The 24,666-nt window shown below is 38.7% G+C and overlaps 2 protein-coding genes across 4 annotated transcripts; both read left to right on the top strand.

The window, feature by feature from the left end:
• On the top strand, window positions 108-6,663 carry LOC109820115 (eukaryotic initiation factor 4A-3). Its single transcript, XM_020386191.1, has 8 exons — window positions 108-529; window positions 2,497-2,737; window positions 2,819-2,899; window positions 3,870-3,977; window positions 4,074-4,193; window positions 5,468-5,635; window positions 5,971-6,057; window positions 6,185-6,663. Exons 1-8 carry the CDS (start codon window positions 219-221, stop codon window positions 6,296-6,298), a joined length of 1,230 nt encoding a protein of 409 aa, XP_020241780.1. The 5' UTR covers window positions 108-218; the 3' UTR covers window positions 6,299-6,663.
• Window positions 6,952-23,536, top strand: LOC109820112 (lysosomal Pro-X carboxypeptidase). Of its 3 annotated transcripts, XM_020386187.1 has the most exons (10): window positions 6,954-7,461; window positions 19,238-19,424; window positions 19,886-20,019; window positions 20,101-20,213; window positions 20,334-20,457; window positions 21,475-21,624; window positions 21,730-21,885; window positions 22,823-22,902; window positions 22,999-23,048; window positions 23,139-23,536. In XM_020386187.1, the coding sequence occupies exons 1-10, from the start codon at window positions 7,087-7,089 to the stop codon at window positions 23,276-23,278; spliced, it is 1,509 nt and encodes a 502-aa protein (XP_020241776.1). In that variant the 5' UTR covers window positions 6,954-7,086; the 3' UTR covers window positions 23,279-23,536. The 3 variants fall into 3 exon arrangements, with proteins under 3 accessions (XP_020241778.1, XP_020241777.1, XP_020241776.1); XM_020386189.1 differs by lacking the exons at window positions 22,823-22,902; window positions 22,999-23,048; window positions 23,139-23,536 and adding an exon at window positions 22,432-22,788 and having other exon boundaries at window positions 6,952-7,461; XM_020386188.1 differs by lacking the exons at window positions 22,823-22,902; window positions 22,999-23,048; window positions 23,139-23,536 and adding an exon at window positions 22,429-22,788 and having other exon boundaries at window positions 6,952-7,461.

The raw sequence follows: 24,666 nt of genomic DNA, 5'->3' as shown, positions 1-24,666 counted from the left end.
AATATCCGACTCAACGCGGTATCGGGTCCATGGATCCAAGGTCCAAACCCGTAATTTCGATTCGGTTCTGGATCCGCCCATATAAAAATCAACCGCTCACCAATAAATATCTGGCAGACTCAAAACCCTCAAACCCGATAAAACCTTCTCCAGTCTCCCCCAAATTCCCCCAAATTCGGAAAGTGTAGCCCCAAATTCCCAAACCCTAGCCCTAATTAATGGCCGCGGCCGTAGCTCCTCCTCTCCGGAATCGGCAAGGCCCAAACCGCGGGCTTGACGATGACAACCTGGTGTTCGAGACGAGCGCAGGAGTCGAGGCGATCACGAGCTTCGACAAGATGGGGATTCGCGATGATTTGTTGAGAGGGATCTACGCGTACGGATTCGAGAAGCCCTCGGCGATTCAGCAGAGGGCTGTGATGCCGATCGTCAGCGGTCGAGATGTGATCGCTCAAGCTCAGTCTGGGACCGGGAAGACCTCCATGATCGCTCTCTCGGTTTGTCAAATGGTGGACACGACCTCGAGAGAGTGAGTTTTCTTCCTTTGGTTTTAGTTTGGTTGCCCTAATATTTTGTTGAACTCGAGTTAGTGCATTCTATGGTTATAGTTATTGTGAAACTTCAATTGTTTTGCGACATAAAATGTCGAGTTGTTTAGTTAACCTAAAGCTAGGGCTTGATAATGAAAAGTACATAAAAGTTAGACCCTTAAATTTCTTTAAACCCTAAAGAGTTAATTGTTTAGGCGGTCTTTATAGATGTTTAATGGATGCGCTTGAATTTAGAGTTATAAAGCTATAGTTGAAATTGGATACAGATGATTCATAGTTGATAATGTTACTTAACACCTTGGAAAGGGCTAAAAAAGTATTGTTTCTTATATATTAATAATTTTGGTTTTTTTAAAATTTTCTCTGCTTGTCTTCTTTCATCTCTGTTCTTTGTCCCCTTCAAGTACTGGTTTTGTTTAATTTCGAGTCATTCTTTTGGGTTCTCTGTCGTCATGGTTGTGGGGTTTGTTTCTTTTTGATAAGCTATGGTACTTGATTACTAGTGCTTGAATTTAATATGTTCTCTTGGTTTTGTTAGCAAATCCCCAGTATTTTTCCTCTCTCATAAATCGAAGGAAGATATAAGAAGATTTAACTTCCAAAAATTATTGTATTGAACAGTCATTCATCAGTCAACAACCGAATCGATTTACGTTGAGGTTTTGAGTTAATTAAAATGTTGGACATCCTTGGGAAACCTAATGCAATCGGGATGCACTTGTGGTGATCTGTCGTAGCCGCAAGACATGTCAAGTTTTTACGGGAGTTTTTGTTGAGAATTGTTGCATCCTTCATTTAGTATTTCTACACTGAATTATTCTGAATTTATACTCGATAACTTTTTTACTTGGAGCTAATTAAATAGCACAAAAGGAACATTTGGGTCATTAGCTACAGCACGTGCAAAAGCTTTATTATTGTAGCTAATTAATGACCTAGTGTGGTCCTTTTGTAATTCTATATTATTATCTGAGATTCTGAAGTTCTTTTTCCAGATATAATCTTTTTCCAGATATAAAGTGAGCATTTGCCAAAACCTAATGGAAACTCATTTCTCTAAGTGACAGAATCACAATTTTGCTTTAGTTTGGTTGTCTTCTTAGATTGCTTTCTAGACTTAATTTGTCTTCAATAATTCTGATCATCAGATGTTAAGTTTGGTATGCAGAAGAAAAAACGCAAATTGACATGTGGTTGTTATCTCCTCTCTCTAGAGGATACATATTGTTATGTGCGCATTCAAGGAGTTTCTTTATTAAGTTTGTGGCAATCGTCTTACAGGCCTTCCTCACAATCTTTCATTTTCTATTATGCTGGATGTGTTAGCATTAGAAATTAAGGTCGATTTATTAAGATATTAATTATCCTGACATATTGTTTTATGTGAATTCCTTTACATGTTCTTTCATGCTTGATTATCTCTCTTGAAGAGCTATGTGTGCGGTGTGCGCCTCGTATCACTCGGGCGCGTGCATTGCGTTACGCCTTGCGCATGTGCGCATAAACATACTTTGCGCCTCGCTTTGCGCCTCGCATTGCGCCTTGCGCCTTGCGCCTTGCGCATTGACAACACTGCTAGCAACAAAGATTACGTAGAACCTTGATCTTATTCAGCAGTTACTTAATTAAGTCTGCATGTATATCTGTTTCTTTTGTTTTTAGGCTGTTATAGCAGCCCATTTTAATGTACGTGAGCAAGATCCTTTTGTACCAGGTTTATTCATGGATTTAGGTGCTGGAATTATTTTGTTCTATAAGCCTGTATCCTAATTAGCTGGCAAAATGAAGTGTCCAGTATTACCTGACCGATACTGAAGCTTTCAGCTTAATTACAGGCCTTTTCCTTTATTTACTTCCATGTCTCTCCCCAATAGAGCATGCAGTCCATCTTGTTTATCTCGTTAATGGAATGTTGAGGTTGATATTTTGTGTATTTATTCTGCAGAGTACAGGCACTAATTCTTTCACCCACGAGAGAACTTGCCACTCAGACTGAGAAAGTAATATTGGCTATTGGTGATTACATAAATGTACAAGCCCATGCATGCATTGGTGGGAAGAGCATAGGAGAAGATATCAGGAAACTGGAATATGGTGTTCATGTGGTTTCAGGAACACCTGGGAGAGTTTGTGACATGATTAAGAGAAGGACCTTGCGTACAAGAGCGATTAAAATTTTAATCCTTGTATGTTTCATATTCTCATATCAGTTCTGAATTATCCATGTCTAACAGCTTGGATTCACTAATTCCGTGGGTTTGCAACAGGATGAATCTGATGAAATGTTGAGCAGAGGTTTTAAGGATCAGATATATGATGTCTACAGATATCTTCCCCCAGACCTTCAGGTATGTCTTTTAATTAGCAGCTGTATAGTCTTTGTTGTTGCATGCATCTAAATTTTGTAATTTGGTCGTAGGTTGCCCCAAGTTAAAATCTTCAAATATCTTTGACATTGTCCTACCTTTTTATTTTTCATAATATTTAGTTAATTTTCCCTTGATGACAATTGTGTCAACTGTCAACCTAGAATCTTTGCCAAGATGGACATCAGAAATGCAATTTTAGTTGAGTTTTGAGATTGATTTCATAACTGATGAATAGCCTACAAAATGTACACGTAAAACTGATCGTGACTGACCCTTGAAAATAACTTATCCTTAAGACCTTTTTCTCCTAGGATCTAGGGCTACAATATGATCATTTTCCTTAATCTGTCCAATTTGAAAAATTCCTCTGTTGATCCTGGTCTGTACAATATGCAAGAGACTTGAATGACATGACTTATTTAGATGCTGACATGCTGTTAGTCTGACTGGTATTGGAAGTGCATGTTATCAATATAAATGGCATGATTTATATTGGTGCTGTTAGTTTGACTGGTATTTTTGTTAGTCTGACTGGTATTGCAAGTGACATAAATGACATGATTTATTTATTTTTCTGAACAACAGTTTGTATTTATAGTTGATGTGATTTTCTCATGTCTTGCAATTCTCATCTCTTTTTGCTCTTGTAGTTTGGGTGGCGTTGGAGGTTGCTAACATTATCAACTCTAATGTGATTTAAATAATTGGGTTAAGCAGTTTTTCTAAGATCCACTATAAGTAATGTTATTTAGGTATAAAAATGCCAGCGAACAGCTTATGAGGTTTGGATATGTATATTCTCACCCAATAATCCAAAGTGAAAATGTTAATTATCTGCTCATATATTGGTCGGACAAAAGTCGGCTTCTTTAATTAATTAATGAACTCTTGCATATCTTTGGGTAATTTTTACTATGGTGTCCGTAATACCTATGATATTTATTGTCAGGTTGTTCTGATATCTGCAACACTTCCTCATGAAATATTGGAGATGACTGGCAAGTTTATGACTGATCCTGTAAGAATACTTGTCAAGCGTGATGAGTTGACACTGGAGGTAAATAATTAGCTGATTACTTCAAGTAGTTTGCTCTGTTAAATCTTTGGATATTTAACCCATGTACTTGTTTGTTGCTTTTCTATTTGTATACAGGGTATCAAACAGTTCTTTGTTGCTGTTGAGAGAGAAGAATGGAAATTTGACACGCTTTGTGATCTCTATGACACCCTAACCATCACCCAAGCTGTTATATTCTGCAACACAAAAAGAAAGGTAATATGCATGTTCTGATTTTACAGTATTGCAATATTACGAGTAAGCATTATCTCATTTTGTGTGCTTGTTTCTACTTGTCTTTTTTATTTTATTTGTACTTGGATCAGTGGCTGATTGGAGCTGTTTCGCAGATCAATGCAAGGAATCACGACCTTTTCCTTTTTCCTTTCACACAAGGAAAATTGATTAACACCAATTATTCTTTTTTCCTCTTCAGTCTTTGCATATTCCTTTTCCCTCCTGCATATCATTTTCTTAATCATTCCTTTCAGTGGAGTTGGTTTATTGGTCACATGTTAGGGATCCAAGAAGTAATCATGCATAGAGGGCCTTCATGCATAGAGGGCCTTCAGGTTTGAAAGTTGAATTAGGAGGATGCATGCAAGAGTAAGCAAGAGACTTGCACAGGAAATTAGGATAAATTTGCTGCATCCGATGCCATGTCATATGTTCCGATCAAGGCATGGAGTTGATATTTTCTCTGATTTAACACGAAAGGTCAAGTTTTTGACAGTTTCTGGCTAAATTTGTTTTTAAAAAATCTTGAAACAACAGTTACTTACTCGTATACCTTTATATCCACCAGTTTTTAGTGCTGGCTGGAGAGTTGCTACTGGAAACATAAATTCCTGCTTTTTGTCATAATATGTTACCTATTTACATACATAAGTAAATGTGAAAATAGATAATAACATCTTAACATAATTATGTACTGTATGATAGGATCCAGCATAGTTCAGTTAATTGATATTATCTGGGTCTTGTTGTTTTCGAATTGAAGACTTAGTTTTCGACTGTTTCTTGAATTTGTTATTCTTGTATCTTGAAAGCGGAGGAAGTGTCATTTTTGTCCTTATGTTTTACTCATTTTGTGAAGGAGAATGTCCTAAGAGGTATTTTTGCGTATATAACTTCCACACGTCCACCCCCTTCTTTTCCTATCTACACGTGTTTGCTTTATGCTCAGTGCTTCATGACAACCATGATGTGGACAAAAGGTTTAAGTCACAGGGAAACCTCAGCCATGAAAAAAGGCAGATGTAACTTAAAATTGGTGAAGGCCCAGTTAGAATCAGGACGGGACAGACTTTAGGAGGTTGATCCTAATGAAAATTCGTCACTGATAGTAAAGCTTGTTGTTTATCCCTGATTTTTTACGGCACTGTTCCTTTAATGTCTGGTCATTCAGAAGAATTAATTTGTCTTACGAAAACTTATTACTTGAGCTTAAGTATAATCTTAAGAAACCGATCATTATGATTGCCTTGCAGGTTGACTGGTTGACAGAAAAGATGCGCAGCAACAACTTCACAGTCTCTGCTATGCATGGGGACATGCCTCAGAAGGAGCGTGATGCAATTATGGCAGAGTTCAGGTCGGGTGCTACTCGGGTGTTGATCACCACAGATGTGTGGGCTCGAGGCATTGATGTTCAACAGGTCACCATTTTTTCTCCATACATTTTCTTTTCTTCATACAGTTTGGTATACCTTTTTTAAAATTTTAATAAACCGCCATAAAGATAAGTTCCATGTTAAAAGGTTCTTCACTAATTAGATCGCATGGATATCATGGGAGGAGAATCATACGCACTCCCAGAAAAAAATAAAATAATAAAGAGATGAGAAAATTGGAGGGAGGAACTCCAACCAGTATTTCATGCATAATAAAAACTCTAGTATTCGTTTATCGTTTGTCCTATAATTTTGGTGCTCTAAAAAAAATTCTATTTCCATGTTCGCTAGTGCATCTTACTGACTTGCTGAATCTGTAGGTGTCCCTCGTGATAAATTATGATCTCCCAAACAATCGAGAGCTCTACATACATCGAATTGGTCGATCAGGGCGTTTTGGGCGTAAGGTATCAGTTTGAAATTCTCTCTTCAAGTTTCACGACATTCTTTTGTTCGTATTGATTTTACAAAGCAAGTCTTTCTCTGATTTAATTGATAATGTAAAGCTCATACATATATTTGGGAGTTTTGCAGGGTGTTGCCATAAACTTTGTAAGGAAGGATGATATCAGGATCCTTAGAGATATTGAGCAGTATTACAGTACTCAGATTGATGAAATGCCGATGAATGTGGCCGATCTTATTTAAGGACTCGGAAGGAATCATAATCTGTTGTCTGAAATGCCTCCAATGTTACTTCTTGGCTCTCTTAATCTTGTGGAGTTTGCTGTCTGCTAGTGATGATAAGATTTGCGCTGGCTTGTCTCGAAGTGTTTGTGTCTAAGAAGCAACTTAGCAGTGCTGTGGCTTGCTAATTTGTGGGGGATTTTGTGTGGCTTGCTTGTCTCTGATGCGCGGATGATCCTGTTTGGTTCCGTTACGGGTGCTCTTATTTGACTTTAGGGTCTGTAATTTGCTGATGGTGATTAAAGATTCATGATTTTAACTGTTTTGTTTAAAATATTTATATGAGCTTTTGGCATGAGGCTTCTGCTTGTGGAGTGCTTTATCAAGTTCTCCGTTTAACCTTTTTCTCTCTGAATGCCGTCAGTTCGTCCGACGATATTGATTTCGCTGCTGAACTTGCTTGTTTATTGTTCTCTAAACTCGCCACGACTCGTTTACTACCCGAAGGCAGTTAAACTCCATAATATTTGTGTTTACGTGGAATCAGCGTGAAAGTCGAGCAGATCGAACTTGTGCTCGTGATTATGAATGAATTATTGAAAGTAGTCCTGAGCTAATAAAAGCTTCGTTTGTCATTGTGATTTCATTATTGTATATTTGTTAGGATTCCGTATTGTTTGAGGATGACGCGCGCGGTGAGTGCTTTAATTGAGCTCGTTCGGTCATTAAGCTTCACATCTCCGGGCTAATCGTCGACTGTTCCGCAGCAGTTCTCTTTCTCTCTCTCTCACAAAAACCCCAGAGAAATAATGACCAAGCTCTTCTCGCTCCTCCTCGTTATCTCTTTCCTCTCCCTCTTCTCATCCGCCGCCACCTCCTCATCATCGAGGCCCCCTCCAAAATTTCTCGGCTCCGCCTTCGCCCGATCAAAGCCCAACCGAAACTCTCCTCCCCCCTACCGATACGAAACCCGATACTTCCGCCAGAACCTCGACCACTTCAGCTTCGCCCCTCTCCCCCAGTTCACCCAGCGATATCTCGTCGGGTCGTCCGATAAATGGTCCCGAAACGGCCCGATATTTTTCTACTGCGGGAACGAGGGCGACATCGACTGGTTCGCTGCCAACACCGGGTTCGTCTGGGAGATCGCGCCGAAGTTCTCCGCTCTTGTGATCTTTGCCGAGGTGAGATTCTCCTGAAAACGTTAAGAGGGTTTTAATCTTGATACCCATTTAACTTTCCTCAAAAGAACACCTCAAACCTCATTAAATTCTCCATTTTTTTTGCCTTGAGGATAGCTCGATGGTGGATGCTTTTGCCAAAAGTTGAAAATTTGATGGAATTTTAGTGTATTAAAGTGCCAAAAAAAATCTGAACTTAATGGGTAACTTTCAGTAAGAGGTTGACTTTTGTTTCTGAATGATAAAGTTAGTACTTTTAGCCTGGTTACTAATGTAATCAATGTAACTTGATGTTTGGTGAAATTGTACTCTTTTTCTATGAGGTGAATTTATGAAGTTAAAATGGTTTATTTTTTAAATGGAGACATCCTATTTTGATGAGTAGTCTTTGTTGATGTGAGATGCTGTTTAAGTAAAGAAAATGAAAAGTTGAGTTCTCAAATGAATTGGGTTAATAGTGAGGGCTTAACTTTCTGTTTGTAAATGATAAGGTCAGTATTTTTAGCTTATTTGTTGATGACATCATTGACGGTAGATGAATTTTAACTCTTTATCTAGGAAATGAATTGAAAAGCTGAAATAGTTAAACATGGGCTAGCCGTTATTAGTTGGCTTTATTGTAATTTAATGAGGGGTCCTGTTGAAATAAATAACAATTGAAATCAACAGATTGTGGTTATCGTGCTTATGATATGATGGTTCAAGGATTAGTTTATTCGCATGCATGTTAAGATGGCACTATAATGAATGGTAAGCTAATTATTCTATCATCTGGTTCTGTTTCAAAGAACAAAATAATTTATTGAATCACTCTACGACGTGGGAGGTTATGAGAAAATTGGCCCCCAGTTTATCCACTGACTGGATGACCTTCTCCTAGTCCTACTTTCCCTAATCTGCACCTGGCAGCAAACCATTAGAAGGCACCGAGGAAGTTGTTGGCACTGTGTCTTTGATTCTTTGTAGAAATTCATGAGAATTAGATAAACTTAGAGATCTATCATGATTAGGAGTTTAGGTTCCATCATGATTAGGAGTTTGAATCCTATTCTAATTAGGAAGTTAGACTAGAGGTAGGATTTTAGTTTCTCTATATATATTCTTCTATTGTTGGAGCAAAAACTAAAAGAAGAAGAGAGTAGAGAGAAGACGTAGGAGAGAGAGAGCCAATGTTCTTGTAATCTAGGGTTAGCAGAGGGCGTAGCCTGATTCAAGAATATTGTGCGAGAGACGATGGTTACGTGATCTTTATCCGTGCAAAAGATTACAAGGATTGAGCTTTGAAGAGAATATGAGAGTTGATTATGTATGTGAGGTTGAGAGATTGAGAGACGAGAGTTTCCTCTTGTAGTTCTCCCTGGTACATAGTGAATTTCTCGTATTGTTGCCCGTGGACGTAGGTTGACCGAACCACATAAATCTCGGTGTTCTTTTTTTTCTTGATTGTGATCGTTTTATATCTTATTGATTATGGGTTGGCTTCGGAGTTGCGCAAATCGTAGTAGACGGGGAGACTAAAATTCCCCAACAAGTGGTATCAGAACGATGATGATGGATCTAGGAGTGAATTCGCAAGATAGAAGACGACGTCGTGCAAGATTGAAGATTGGCGTTACAAAAATCAAGATGAAAAGAAAAAGAAAAAGGAAACTACTGTAGCAGCTGCATACTGTAGCGGCTGAGAACTGTAGTTAGATACTGTAACAGGAATACTATAGCGGCACGACGGGTATTGTTCACACAGATCCAACGGTTGAGATTGATTTGTCTTTTGATCAAGGATTTGGAGGCAGATTTTGGTGATTCAGGAGTCGTTTCTAGTATTTTTCGACGTGCTGAGTTCATTTTTGGCGTCAGTTTTATCAAATTCAATCTCTACAGTGACTGATTTGAATTTTGATCGTTGTTAGAGAATGATGACTTCTTCAGGTCCGAAGTTCAATATTCTGTTATTCAACGACAAGACAGATTTGATGACAGATAGGGCAAACAAGTATGCGACAGATGAAACTGGCGTAAAGAATCAAATGTGATTCTAGCAGTAAAGTTGTTAGCATATAATTATTCAAACCCATCGCGGGAGCAGTAGTTGGTTGGTGTGTAGACTCGAGGAGAACAATACCAAATTAGATGGAGCTTGCAAGCTGACACAACCTAGTGACTGTAGGCGTCAAAAAATGCTGAAAGATATCCAAATACAGCTCAAGAGGAAATCATCCAAAAAAGCAGAAGAACACAAGTTTGGGATGTCTCGCATGCGAGACAGTCTTTACTGTCTCGCCAGGCGAGACAGCATTCTCTGTCTCGCCAGCGCCGAGACAGCAAATGCTGTCTCCCGAGCACTGTTCATCAACGGGCTATAAATACCCCGAGGTGATTTCTTTGAAGGAGGTTGATCATTTTGAGCACTTCAGAGCAATCCAGAGCAGGGAGAGAGCAGAGTTCTTGAGCCTCCGGCAACTCCTTGATATTCAGGCTTTGACTTGATTTCAAGAAGAACGACTATCTTACTTCGATAAGATATCGTTTCAAGTTCTCACTTCGATAAACGAAGTCAGAATCATAAACCCCTCACGATTCGATCAGAATCTGTGATTTGGTGGTCCCCGGGCTAACGCACCCCCGGCACAGGTAAAGATCCCACGCAAGCAGTGATCCAAACAACGATCCTGCGTTTGTTTCCCAAGAGTTATAATTTTCATTTTGTTGTGTAAAAGAAGTCTTATAAAAAGGCTATCTCTTTTTGAATTTATTGTAATCGACTGAAGATATAATGAATTCCATGACAAAACCAACTTTCATGAAATCATACTATTTCCTGGACAAATATCTTTGCATACATCTCCACTGTACAAGTCGTTTTCACAGCAAAATTTCACCGACTACATCAACGAATCAATTATCATCCAAAAGATTCATTTTCTTTCTTTGATCTTAGCATCCCTTTAATGAAATTCATAGATATATCTTCCCACTTTCACTCTGGAATGGGTAAAGGCTGTAGGGTTCTAGCTGGTCTCTGACGTACTGCCTTCACTTATTAGAAGGTAGAACATTTAGCTACATATTTCAAAATCTCCTTACGCACGCCGCTCCGTTAACACGTCCTTTCAACTCTTTGTACATTTTCGATGTGTCTAGATGTACGATATGCCTCATCCGATAAATCCTTCTTAAGTTGTGGATAACCCGACATCACTAGCCGACCTTCCATTTAGAAACCCCCGTCTGTTTCAATAGTTCATTTTGCTTAAATCTTTATAGAAGTTACCTTCTTTTGGATTTTTAATCTAAGAATCTCTTAACTGGGTACTGATCTTTCCATAACTCCAAGATGACTTCACTGATAAAGCTCCTAAGAAAATGTTGTTTCTGCTAATCTCCTGTCTAAAGCTAATCTGGCTGAGAGTTTAAAGTTCTCGATACAATAAACATTAAACATTTTAAAACTATAATCTCTCAACGACGCTTCCTTCTCAACGTGTCTACTACAACGCTCGTCTTTTCCTAATTAATACTAAATCGCAAACTCATAATCTTTAATAAACTGGACTCTTTGCCGGTGCCTCTGGTTATACTTCTTTTGGGATAAAGGTACTTCCAAACTCTAATAATCCGTGTATAGTTTCTTTGGTACTCCATAGGAATGATGTCTTTACTTCTTCAATGCGAAAACCACTACTGTCGGCTTTAAATCATGTGTGAGAAAATTTTGCTCATGAGTCCTCAATTGCCTTAAAATATAAGTCATTACTAAAAGGCCCTAGAGGGGGGGAGGGTTGAATAGGGTTTATGTACAAATAATATGCAATTAAAATATATTCCAACAAACCACACACAAATATGAAATGTAATGATAATAAAAGAGAGTAGGGATAGAGATAGTTAGCCAATTGATGACACGCGGTATGTTCATGAGGTTCAGTCTGCTGACCTACGTTCCCGCTCCCTACTCTCAAGGAGAAATCCACTACACACCCGGTTTGGAAGCCGGAACTTCTTCTACACAACGATCTCCACCGAGATCTGATAACCACACAATAGATCTCCACGAGATCAAGCTCATAACAGTAGTAAATCAAAGAAAAGCTCTCTCTTTACAGTAGCCCTATGGCAAGAGAGGAGATTGCAATTGAAGCTTGGGATGTGGGCTTTAAAATAGTAAAAGCAAATGAAAGTTGAAGCTCTTTGAAAACAATAAACTCAAACACAAGAGATTTGCAATGAAACCCTCTCGATTCGTTCCATGAACGAGAGGTCCACAAATTGAACGATCAAACCTTTAAACAGTTAGGATCGTCTCAAATTCCCATCTTGGTCAAACCTTTAAACAGTTAGGACCAAAGCCAAAATCCCCTCTCGATTCGTTCCATGAACGAGAGGTCCACAAATTGAACGATCAAACCTTTAAACAGTTAGGATCGTCTCAAATTCCCATCTTGGTCAAACCTTTAAACAGTTAGGACCAAAGCCAAAATCCCCTCTCGATTCGTTCCATGAACGAGAGGTCCACAAATTGAACGATCAAACCTTTAAACAGTTAGGATCGTCTCAAATTCCCATCTTGGTCAAACCTTTAAACAGTTAGGACCAAAGCCAAAATCCCCTCTCGATTCGTTCCATGAACGAGAGGTCCACAAATTGAACGATCAAACCTTTAAACAGTTAGGATCGTCTCAAATTCCCATCTTGGTCAAACCTTTAAACAGTTAGGACCAAAGCCAAAATCCCCTCTCGATTCGTTCCATGAACGAGAGGTCCACAAATTGAACGATCAAACCTTTAAACAGTTAGGATCGTCTCAAATTCCCATCTTGGTCAAACCTTTAAACAGTTAGGACCAAAGCCAAAATCCCCTCTCGATTCGTTCCATGAACGAGAGGTCCACAAATTGAACGATCAAACCTTTAAACAGTTAGGATCGTCTCAAATTCCCATCTTGGTCAAACCTTTAAACAGTTAGGACCAAAGCCAAAATCCCCTCTCGATTCGTTCCATGAACGAGAGGTCCACAAATTGAACGATCAAACCTTTAAACAGTTAGGATCGTCTCAAATTCCCATCTTGGTCAAACCTTTAAACAGTTAGGACCAAAGCCAAAATCCCCTCTCGATTCGTTCCATGAACGAGAGGTCCACAAATTGAACGATCAAACCTTTAAACAGTTAGGATCGTCTCAAATTCCCATCTTGGTCAAACCTTTAAACAGTTAGGACCAAAGCCAAAATCCCCTCTCGATTCGTTCCATGAACGAGAGGTCCACAAATTGAACGATCAAACCTTTAAACAGTTAGGATCGTCTCAAATTCCCATCTTGGTCAAACCTTTAAACAGTTAGGACCAAAGCCAAAATCCCCTCTCGATTCGTTCCATGAACGAGAGGTCCACAAATTGAACGATCAAACCTTTAAACAGTTAGGATCGTCTCAAATTCCCATCTTGGTCAAACCTTTAAACAGTTAGGACCAAAGCCAAAATCCCCTCTCGATTCGTTCCATGAACGAGAGGTCCACAAATTGAACGATCAAACCTTTAAACAGTTAGGATCGTCTCAAATTCCCATCTTGGTCAAACCTTTAAACAGTTAGGACCAAAGCCAAAATCCCCTCTCGATTCGTTCCATGAACGAGAGGTCCACAAATTGAACGATCAAACCTTTAAACAGTTAGGATCGTCTCAAATTCCCATCTTGGTCAAACCTTTAAACAGTTAGGACCAAAGCCAAAATCCCCTCTCGATTCGTTCCATGAACGAGAGGTCCACAAATTGAACGATCAAACCTTTAAACAGTTAGGATCGTCTCAAATTCCCATTTTGGTCAAACCTTTAAACAGTTAGGACCAAAGCCAAAATCCCCTCTCGATTCGTTCCATGAACGAGAGGTCCACAAATTGAACGATCAAACCTTTAAACAGTTAGGATCGTCTCAAATTCCCATCTTGGTCAAACCTTTAAACAGTTAGGACCAAAGCCAAAATCCCCTCTCGATTCGTTCCATGAACGAGAGGTCCACAAATTGAACGATCAAACCTTTAAACAGTTAGGATCGTCTCAAATTCCCATTTGGTCAAACCTTTAAACAGTTAGGACCAAAGCCAAAATCCCCTCTCGATTCGTTCCATGAACGAGAGGTCCACAAATTGAATGATCAAACCTTTAAACAGTTAGGATCATCTCAGAACTCCCACTTGGTCAAACCTTACTACAGTTAGGACCAAAACCAAAATCCCCTTTCTATTCCTTCCATGAACGAGAGGTCCAGCTTCGATTTGTGCAATCAAAACTATAAAAGTTAAGATTGCTTCCAATCTCAATTGATCAAACCTTATTCAGATTCTCTGAATAGAAATCCCACTTCAAATTTCCTTTGTACCAGGAGATAGAATATAAAATTCTTCCTCTCCGATTCCGGGTTTATCTCTACCAACAAACAAGAGATCAGGAGATAGAATATAAAATTCTTCCTCTCCATCATCGGGTTTATCTCTACCAACAAACAAGAGACCAGGAGATAGAATATAAAATTCTTCCTCTCCATCATCGGGTTTATCTCTACCAACAAACAAGAGACCAGGAGATAGAATATAAAATTCTTCCTCTCCATCATCGGGTTTATCTCTACCAACAAACAAGAGACCAGGAGATAGAATATAAAATTCTTCCTCTCCGATTCTGGGTTCATCTCTACCAACAAAAAAGAGACCTGAATACTCCAATAGGTACACGAGTCTAAACTGTTTCCCTACTATCAACAGGAAGTTTCTGGAGAATATCACTCAGAATATTCTTAAGAATAACCTGAATACTCCAAATAGGTATAAGAGTCTAAACTGTTTCCCTATCCTCAACAGGAAGTTTCTGGAGAATATCAGTTAAAATATTCTTGAGAATAACCTGACTACCCCTAAACGGGTATATGCAGTGTCAACTTGACGACAAGAGCTGATTTCACAAGTACAAGTTCCAGCTTTAATTCAAGATCTCTACAATGGACAAGCGATAAACGCGATGCCGGAAGAATCTTAACTATTCTACAAAGCACTGAATAGATTGAGAGACAAAGAGATCAAAAGTTGAAGCCACCTACGGGTTCCTCTACACGATCTACTCAACCAAGCATTGAAAGGATCATAAGTAAGACCTATCTTATCCAAAGCATCCCAGAACTCCTCTATAAAAGATTGAGTCTGGAATACTTTGGAGGGGGTATCTGTAGGCGTCAAAAAATGCTGAAAGATATCCAAATACAGCTCAAGAGGAAATCATCCAAAAAGGCAGAAGAACACACTGTCTCGCCAGGCGAGACAGCATTCTCTGTCTCGCCAGGCGAGACAGCATTCTCTGTCTCGCCAGGCGAGACAGTATTCTCTGTCTCGCCAGGCGAGACAGTATTCTCCGTCTCGCCCGCGAGACAGCATTCTCTGTCTCGCCCGCGAGACAGCATTCTCTGTCTCGCCCGCGAGACAGCATTCTCTGTCTCGCCCATGAGACAGTTTTCAAAGAAGTTAGAAACCACTTTATAACCGCCGACACGTGGCCACCAACTGTTCAAGAACGTGGGGAACGTCGTGGGCGAGAATCACGTTGATAACTGCCAGAATAACGGAGTTTAAAACGTGGGAAGACAGTTACAGCGAGAAACTGTCAAGAATATTCGTTTTCCAAGACAGTATTTACTGTCTCGCTGGGCGAGACAGCAAATTTACTGTCTCGCTGGGCGAGACAGCAAACACTGTCTCGGCCAGCGAGACAGCAAACGCTGTCTCGCCCGCCGAGACAGCAAACGCTGTCTCGCGAGCACTGTTCATACAGGGGTTATAAATCAGCAAATGCTGTCTCCCGAGCACTGTTCATCAACGGGCTATAAATACCCCGAGGTGATTTCTTTGAAGGAGGTTGATCATTTTGAGCACTTCAGAGCAATCCAGAGCAGGGAGAGAGCAGAGTTCTTGAGCCTCCGGCAACTCCTTGATATTCAGGCTTTGACTTGATTTCAAGAAGAACGACTATCTTACTTCGATAATATATCGTTTCAAGTTCTCACTTCGATAAACGAAGTCAGAATCATAAACCCCTCACGATTCAAGATCCTACGCAAGCAGCGATCCAAACAACGATCCTGCGTTTGTTTCTCAAGAGTTGTAATTTTCATTTTGTTGTGTAAAAGAAGTCTTATAAAAAGGCTATCTCTTTTTTTGAATTTATTGTAATCGACCGAAGATATAATGAATTCCATGACAAAACCAACTTTTGAACAAAACAGTGACACACAGGGTAATGGAGATGATGACATTGGACTTGAAGACGATGAGCGCTCATATTCGGTCCAAACCAAGTGATGGAGGAGATAGAGGTATCCGGCTCGTAGTGTGGAGTAGGAGAGGTGCACCGATATGATTCGATGGGACCATTTGTCCTTCAAGAATCTCCTGGGTAATGTAAATCTGTCCTGCTGGTCCCTAAATCCTCGAAGTAACAAGCAGTGCCTTTATTTCCCCGCTGTTGATCGAAATTGCGACTCTGAGACCGTCGACTGTGACAAGTCTTTTGTTTTTGTTTGATCTTGTTGTGATTTTAACATGTACTCCGTACTTTGAGTTACTTCAGCGCTCTCGAATCACATCGTGCTCCTTTCTTATATTGTACTTGTTGCTGGGTAAAATTTTTCTTCCGCTGGTAGTGTGGAGTAGGAGAGGTGCACCGATATGATTCGAGATGAGCGATGCAGGTGGAGCACAAGGACAACAAATAGGGGGAGGTTATTGTCAGGCTCAAGGACAAGTATGATTGATTTACTTTTATTGTCAGAGGTGACGAAGATCTCTTAGTGCACACCAGTTGGAGTGCTGGTGTTCTGATTAGGAGTGTGGCTGCTTCGATTTGAAGTGCGAAAAAAACAGAAGACTCTAGCGGAAGAGGCAAAGTTTTAAGACGATAATGATATATCTTCATGAGAGTTTGAGAATCAAATCCGAGGTGAAGATTGTTAGGATTGTGTCTTTGATTCTTTATAGAACTTCATGAGAATTAGATAATGTTAGAGATCTATCATGATTAGGAGTTTCGGTTCCATCATGATTATGACTTTGTATCCTATTCTAATTAGGAAGTTAGGTTAGAGATAGAGTTTTGGTTTCTCTATATATATATTCTTCTATTGTTGGAGGAAAAACTAAAAGAAGAGAGTAGAGAGAAGATGTAGTAGAGAGAGAGCCAATATTCTTGTAATCTAGGGTTAGTAGAGGGCGTAGCCTGATTCAAGAATATTGTGTGATAGACGAGAGTTTCGTGATCTTTATTAGTGCGAAAGATTACAAGGATTGACTTTGGAGAGAATATGAGAGTTGATTATGTATGTGAGGTTGAGAGATTGAGAAACGAGAGTTGAGTGGTTCCTCTTGTAGTTCTCCCTGATACATAGTGAATTTCTCGTATTGTTGTCCCATGGACGTAGGTCGAAGTTGGTCGATCGAACCACATAAATCTCGGTGTTTTTTTCTTGATTGTGATCGTTTTATATCTTGTTGATTGTGGGTTGGCTTCGAAGTTGCGCAGATCGTAGTAGACGGGGAGACTAAAATTCCCTAACAGAAGTCCCTAGAAAATCATAAAAATGGCAGAAGTCCTAGAAAAGTTAAGTTAGAGAAAGTTATCGTTGTTCNGTAGAGAGAGTGTGTGTGTCTGTGTAGAGAAAATAGAAAAGGCAAAAAATCATTATTTATCGAACCCGAACCTCTCTTAAATAGAGATTAGAAGGATATTACAAAATAGGTGTGAGATAAAATCATATCTAATCACATCTCACAATATCTTAACAATATTTTATAATATCTATAAATCTACTAATACTAAATTACCAATAGTATCTAACACTTCCTCTAAAGCTGGAGCATAAATACTATATATGCCCAGCCTGTTACAAATGGGAGCAAAACAACTATCTACGAGAGCTTGGGTAATGTCATCTTTGTTTGGAATACATAAATACGTCAGCGGTTAGAATATTATAGTCACAACCAGTAGAAACCTAGGTGGGTAAGCTAGTAGAAGAAACCCTAGGCGAGTCACCCGGTAGAAATCTTAGCAAGTCATCTAGTAGAAATCCTTGGTGGGTTAGCCAGTAGAAATCCTAGGCGTGTCAGCCAGTAGAAATCTTTGATGGGTCAGCCAGTGGAAATTATATAGGGTAGTCACCCAGTAGAAATCTTAGCAAGTCAGCTAGTAGAAATCCTAGGCGTGTCAGCCAGTAGAAATCTTTGACGGGTCAGCCAGTGGAAATTATATAGGGTAGTCACCTAGTAGAAATCTTAACAAGTCAGCCAGTAGAAATCCTAGATGGGTTAGCAAGTAGAAATTTTAGGCGTGTCAGCCAGTAGAAATCCTAGGCATGTCAGTCAGTAGAAATCTTTGGCGGGTCAGCCAATAGAAACTCTAGGTGGTTACGCTAGTGAAAACCCTAGGTTGATAAGCCATTAAAAACAACGTCAAAAGAGGACCGCTGTCGTTGCATATAACTACCAAAGATGCTGAAAAGCGAATAACTCTGATTATTGTTCATCAAGTGAGCAGTAATGCCGGATACTGTTCATCATGTGTGCAGTAAATGCTACATTTTTTTATTGAGGTTATTTTGTGAAGAGTGTTTGATAAGATCTAGAAAACAATGATGTCAAAGTTGTTGAAACCATCAATGCCATCAAAGATGTTGTCGTAGCTACCGAGAGGAGCATGAAAGCCATGCAAAACCCTCCTGGATGGCCTTGAACCTACAAAGATGGGAGAAGTTGCTAGGATTGAAAGATGGGATAAATTGCTAGGATCGAAAGATGGGATAAATTGCTAGGATCGAGTAAGCTCTGATACGATATAGATAAAAAAAGCCAAGAGATAAGTTTATTATGGATGTCTCACCTCTTTAAACAGAGGAAAGGAAACTTAGGCTATGAGGGGACTTGGGGTACAAGTAAACTTGGGGTACAAGATAAAGGAAATTGGTAAACAAGAAATAAAGTACTCAGCTATTCTAACATTCCCCCTTTTGAGTTTTTCAACAAAGATTTAGTAAACATATGATGTAAAAATTAAAGATGTTATCGAAGCTACGGAAGATATTGTCGTAGCCGTCGAGGGGACCAGGAAGGCCACGCAAAATCCCCTCAATGTCCTCGAGAGCTAGAAAAATGGAGGATGTTGCTAGTGATCGAGTAGGCCCCGGTGCCATGTAGAGAAAATAGAAAAGGCAAAAGATCATTATTCATCTAACTCTAACCTCTCTTAAATAGAGATTAGGAAGATACTAAATAATAGGTACGAGATAAAATCATGTTCAATCACATCTCACAACATCTTAACAATATCTCATAAAATCTACTAAATCTGCTAATACCAAGTTATCAATAATAACTAACAGAGACAACATGTGTCGTCATTTATTTAATAGTGTAAGGCGGTTATTCTTTGACCGTTGTCCTTTGTTCCTAAAAAGGTGAGGCCGCAAATGGTAGACACGTGTGCAGGAGGGCATTTTCAACCTGGTTAAAGATCTTTGTCAGAGGGCCTTTCTAGAGAATGGCGTTTGGCTCCCAAGTTTATCCTGAGCTCTCTATGGGGAGGCTTCGATGGTGGCTTGTGGATTACTCTTTTCCGCTCATATGCTGATCACATAAGGACACATGGTTAATTACATGTCATATGAAATATTTTGTGGCACAACAAGTTCATTTGTTTAGTCCTGAATTCTCTGATTCCCCTTATTCTTTTTCTTTTTTTGTCATGGCAGCATCGTTATTATGGGGAATCCATGCCATATGGAAGCCAAGAGAGAGCATATAAGGATGCTAAGTCTATGTCCTATTTCACTACTGAGCAAGCTCTTGCAGATTTTACAGTATTACTCACTGACCTGAAGCAGAACCTGTCATCTGAAGAAAGTCCGGTTGTGCTATTTGGAGGCTCTTATGCTGGAAGTAAGCCTCTTTTGCAATATCATGAAGATAAATGTGGACATTTTCATATAAATTGTGGAAGAAAATTATTATATAAGACAGATATCACTTAGTTGCAATATCATCAAGCATTTGACAACATTTGACTCATTTGAAACTGGTTTTTATTGGCGTTATCTCATTCTAGTTTAAATGCTCGTCGGGGACCTTAATATAACCTTCAGCTAGAAAGACTTGACATTTTGCCTCTTGCGAATAAGATTTGATCTAACTCTGTATAATGAGATACATTAGTCTGTACTTCATTTTCCTGTTTAACGGCTTCTATCTCTGAGACATCATCACGTTTCAATATAAGAATTTGTTATTTTTTTGCTTTCCATATTTATTCTTTAGTAGACTTTATTTACTCAGTAATTCTTGAATTCCAAGATATAATTTGTGGAAGTTTGGGCATAACTTTCATTTCAATGACGGAACAGTGCTGGCTGCATGGATGAGGCTGAAATATCCACATGTTGCAATTGGTGCCCTTGCTTCATCAGCGCCCATTCTGCAGTTTGAAGATATAGTTCCACCCGAGACTTTCTACGACATTGTCTCCAATGATTTCAGAGTTTGTACCTGCATAATCTTTTCATCTAGAATTCATGTTAACACCCTTAGTTTTGTGACTGTCAGTATTTGCTGGTTTCAGCGTGAAAGTTTGAGCTGCTTTGAAGCAATTAAGAAGTCCTGGGATGCACTGGATAGACTAGGAAAGGTTCATGATGGCCTAACAAGTTTGAGCAGAAAGTTCCGCTTGTGCCAGTAAGATGAATAATCTTTTTCTGGTTGTTGTCAAATTAGTTTATAGTTAGAATCTTATAATGATCTTTTTTACGAACTGTGCAATTAATTGTTTTATGTTCTTCTTTGGACAATGTGCAGTAAACTGAACAATACGCAACAACTTTCAGATTGGTTGAGTTCTGCATATAGCTACCTGGCCATGGTCAACTATCCATTTCCTTCTGGATTTATGATGCCTTTGCCTGCATACCCTATCAAGGAGGTTCGTGGACAGACATAGGTTTCCAAGATAGTTGTGAATTTGTTCACGAATTAGGTTATATATTCATAAGTTTGTGTTTCATCTGTAATCTACTTTTACTAAATTGGATGGCTTTCTGGGAGAATAGTGTGTACCTTGAGTGGTATCTTGCAGCTCTAGTCCAATGTTCATCTTGTCTGATGATGGTGAATTCATCAAATGAAGACGCACCAGCACCTAATTAATTGGATTATGGATCTTCAGTACCTTACAATTTTGGTAGCATACCGTACATGCTAAAGTTTCCATCTTGTCAATAGGCTTTTGTTACTAGCAACTTAAACTTGCAAGAATTTACCTTAGTTCTCTATGTTCAATTTGTTTTACATTTGTCTACTGTTAACATGATCATTAGCAAGGGGAAAAAAATCTACCCAGTAGTGAGCCTTCATGAAAAGTGCTGCACGCTAAATCTCACCAACTTGGTGAGAAGTCTATCCCCCAGGACTGTTCAGCCAACTAATAGAGCTAGTAGCTTAAGGATTGAGAGTAACTCGAGAAGTTTTTATAAGAATTTAGCTAGTCCCTCCAGGGATCTTCTATTATTTGAAGATCAAATATTCCATGACTCTGCCATTTTGATGGTGAAGGATCAGAGGATGATAATCCAAATCCTATTTTACCTGTCAACTAAAGAAACTTCATACTCTGAGCCTTCGCTATCAAAATGGCAAGTCAGAGTATGGCTTTTAAGTAATAGAAGCTTAAGACTGGCAAATTCTTATGAGAACTTCTCAAGCTACTCTCAATCCTTGAGCTACTCACTTAGATTCTTAATGACGCGAAGCTCCTTTTCATTGAGGTTCATTATTAGCTATATTTTTTGTTGTAATAAATGAACACATTTATTTATGATTTCCCCCTAATAATGGTAATATTGTAGAACGAAGCTTGAATCAATTCTCAAGGGAAAGATTGCCAAATATTTGTTGCTTGTTCTTACCCTTGTCTTTGTCAATGCTTTTCTGTTTTCTATAGGTATGCAAAAGAATTGACAACGATCCTAATGGAAATGATCTGTTGGATCGTATTTTTGCTGGAGCAAGTATCTACTATAATTATACAGGAAATGTTAGCTGCTTTGATCTGGACGATGATCCTCATGGGCTGAGTGGCTGGGACTGGCAGGTTAGTAGCATAGAAAGACGAATTATATTTCCTGAAACTCTCTGTGATTAATATATCAAAAAATGCTATGAGTTGCAACTTACCCTCTGTTCTCTTGCATGATAGGCTTGTACAGAGATGGTCATGCCAATGTCCAGCAGTCGAGAAAATAGCATGTTTCAGCCTTATGATTTTGATTACACTGCATATAAAGAGCAGTGTGTTCAATCTTATAATGTCACACCAAGGCCTCGATGGATGACCACTGAATTTGGCGGCCATGTAAGCATGTCAAGTAGCTTATCCTATGAACATGCTTTTATCATTAGGCATCTTGCTTTTTTATCTCATTGTATCTTGTTTTAGGTCTTTTGTTGTTATTATTATTATATTAGACCCTTAAATCTTCAAATGTTTTGAAATTAGTCTTTCAAATGATTGAAATTGTTATGAGGTTCCCAAATTCTCATAAGTTGATTCAAAATTTGTCCCTCTAGTCATTAGAGTCGTTATCAGTCTCCCAATTCTTATAAGTTGTTTCAAATTGACCCTGCCAGTCAAGGGTAGTGGTAGCAAGATATAAGAGTTGGGGCACCTAATAACAATTTCAATGATTTGAGGACTAATTCCAAAACATTAAAAATTTAAGGGAGTCATATTGAAAAAAAATATGAGGTTGCCTGAATAGCCACAATTTTGTGATGCAAGTGACACGTTTGCGCTGTCATAGACATAAGATGAATTAGCAACTTCATCAACCTTTACACTGTAGAAGTCAAATATTGGTTCACCTGCTATAAATTTGATCCTTGAAGGTTTTCACAGCAGGTTTAACCACTTGCTGATTTGGAGACAAAATTGATCAACCAAGTATACAAGGGGACCAACTTAAATGCTCCTGCGGAAAATTTTAGTTGAAATTGAAGGAAAAAAATATTTTCCTGATGATGTAGAATGAAAGATTTGTTATACTGCTGTTAAATGTGTTGCTCTTTCTGAATTTTTTTTAAAAGCAAGAAATAGCCCTCAATAAGGATGCATAAGATTTCTCTGGTTGTATGCCTTGTTGTTTCAATTTTAGCTTGTGTATTCTCATGCTATACGTTATTTATTTCTGCAATACAAGGATCCACTGATGGTAGAATTTGCAAGCTTCCTTCTTTTCTGCTCGTTGAAATTCTACAGGCCTTTCTCTTGACTCTGAATTTTTATCCTGTAGGATATTAGGAGGGCATTGAAAACATTTGGCAGTAACATCATATTCTCCAATGGTCTTCTAGATCCTTGGAGTGGTGGAGGGTAATGCTCGTTATTTAATTTTTATTTATCTGATATTCACATGGTCATCCAAGTAACTTCCAGGAGTTTGATGTGCATCTTTATTGTTTACAACAGCGTGCTGGCGAACATCTCAGAGAGTGTCACCGCACTTGTGACAGAACTAGGTACTGTGATCTCAAGTTTTCTTGTCAATTCACTTCTCCGGCCACCCAGCTACGGTTTTGAACCAACAAGCTCATGAATTTATTCCTCAGGTGCTCATCACGTAGATTTGCGAGCCTCGAGCCCTGAGGATCCTCAGTGGTTAGTGGAGCTGAGGGAGTCAGAAGTAGAGCTGATCAAAGGTTGGATACGTGATTACTACAAACAGAGAAGGAAATATTTCAGCATGTAGCTATGTTGCTCAGAGATGGCCTCTCCGCAGGTAAAACAAAGCCTATATTTGACAAATACTGGAGCAATGATTTGCCAATGAGTCTTGTAGTCTCTTTCCTATATTTACTGTAAAGCGCAAGCAGATATAATGACTGTTTGTGCAAATTATGTGCATAAATCTAAATGTGGCCTGTCAAGTCGTAAATTTATTCAAGTAGACCTGATAATGGACATAAATCTAAATTTCAATTTGCATAATAAGTGTATATTTAGACAAGCGTGTTGTTTAAACTAAATAGCGAAGAGTCAGGAAGTTCCTCGATCGTTAGTAACCAAATAATTGAATTTGACGTCATACCATAAAAACCACATTTTCAACTTTATGAATTTAGTGTTTGGTTTGAGGGGAAGGGAGAGAAAAGAAAAAGAAAGAGAAAGGGAAAGGGAAAGGGAAGGAAAAGAAAAAAAAAAGAAAAGAAAACCAGTGAAATCGACTGTAAAGATCGTTGAATTTGAATTCGAATTTGGTTGAATATCAACTATTCGAATTTGAATTCAGATTGAATATCACAATTAATGGTTCTCATGTTCGTATTCTTTTATATATATCCTATTCGGCACGTGTCCCTAAATATTCACTAGCCCACTTGGTTCTGGGCTTTGGCTCAGAAACTGCAGGCCCGGGTTCTGTTAATGAGGTGTCAAATTGAATATGATCGAATAGCTGGATGACAGATAATAGCAGAATTATTTGTTAATTATTTTTTTCTTAATATTAAGAGCGATCTCACAAATAGTGCCTTGTATCACTTGTCACATTAATATTTGTTAATTATTTTTTTCTCTTAATATTAAGAGCGATCTCACGAATAGTATCTTGCATCGCTTATCACTTTATAAGATGCTATATTGTCTCTGTTCTTGCATATTTTAAGATGCAAAAATCAAAGACAACCTCATAAAGGTGTAATATGAATATCAAGAAAGCACAATCCGTCAGGTACACAATATATCACATTAAGAGAAGAAACCTAAAGAGAATTCACATTATGAGATGCTGCGTTGTCTCTCTTCTTGCATATTTTTAAACGCAAAAACCAAAGACAGTCTCATAAATGCGTGATGTATGAATATAAAAACGGTTTTTCTATAGAGTGCTCATGGACACTCTATAAGATAAGAGAGAGATAGAGAGAAATGAATGAAGAGAGGGCCCCTCTAATTTGCATTGAGATCTCCTCCTCATTCATTTCTCCCTATCTTTCTCCTCACTTATAGAGTGCCCATGGGCACTCTATAGAAAACCCGATATAAAAAAACCACAATCTGTCGGGTACGCTTTATCACATTGAGAAAAGAAACCCAAAGAGAATTAATTATATGCATTTGCATGCATAAGAATCAAGC

This window comes from Asparagus officinalis, chromosome 8 (assembly GCF_001876935.1).
Source record: "Asparagus officinalis chromosome 8, Aspof.V1, whole genome shotgun sequence".
Taxonomy (NCBI): domain Eukaryota; kingdom Viridiplantae; phylum Streptophyta; class Magnoliopsida; order Asparagales; family Asparagaceae; genus Asparagus; species Asparagus officinalis.
Note: the sequence above shows the minus strand (reverse complement) of the source record. Positions and strands in the feature narration are given on the sequence as shown.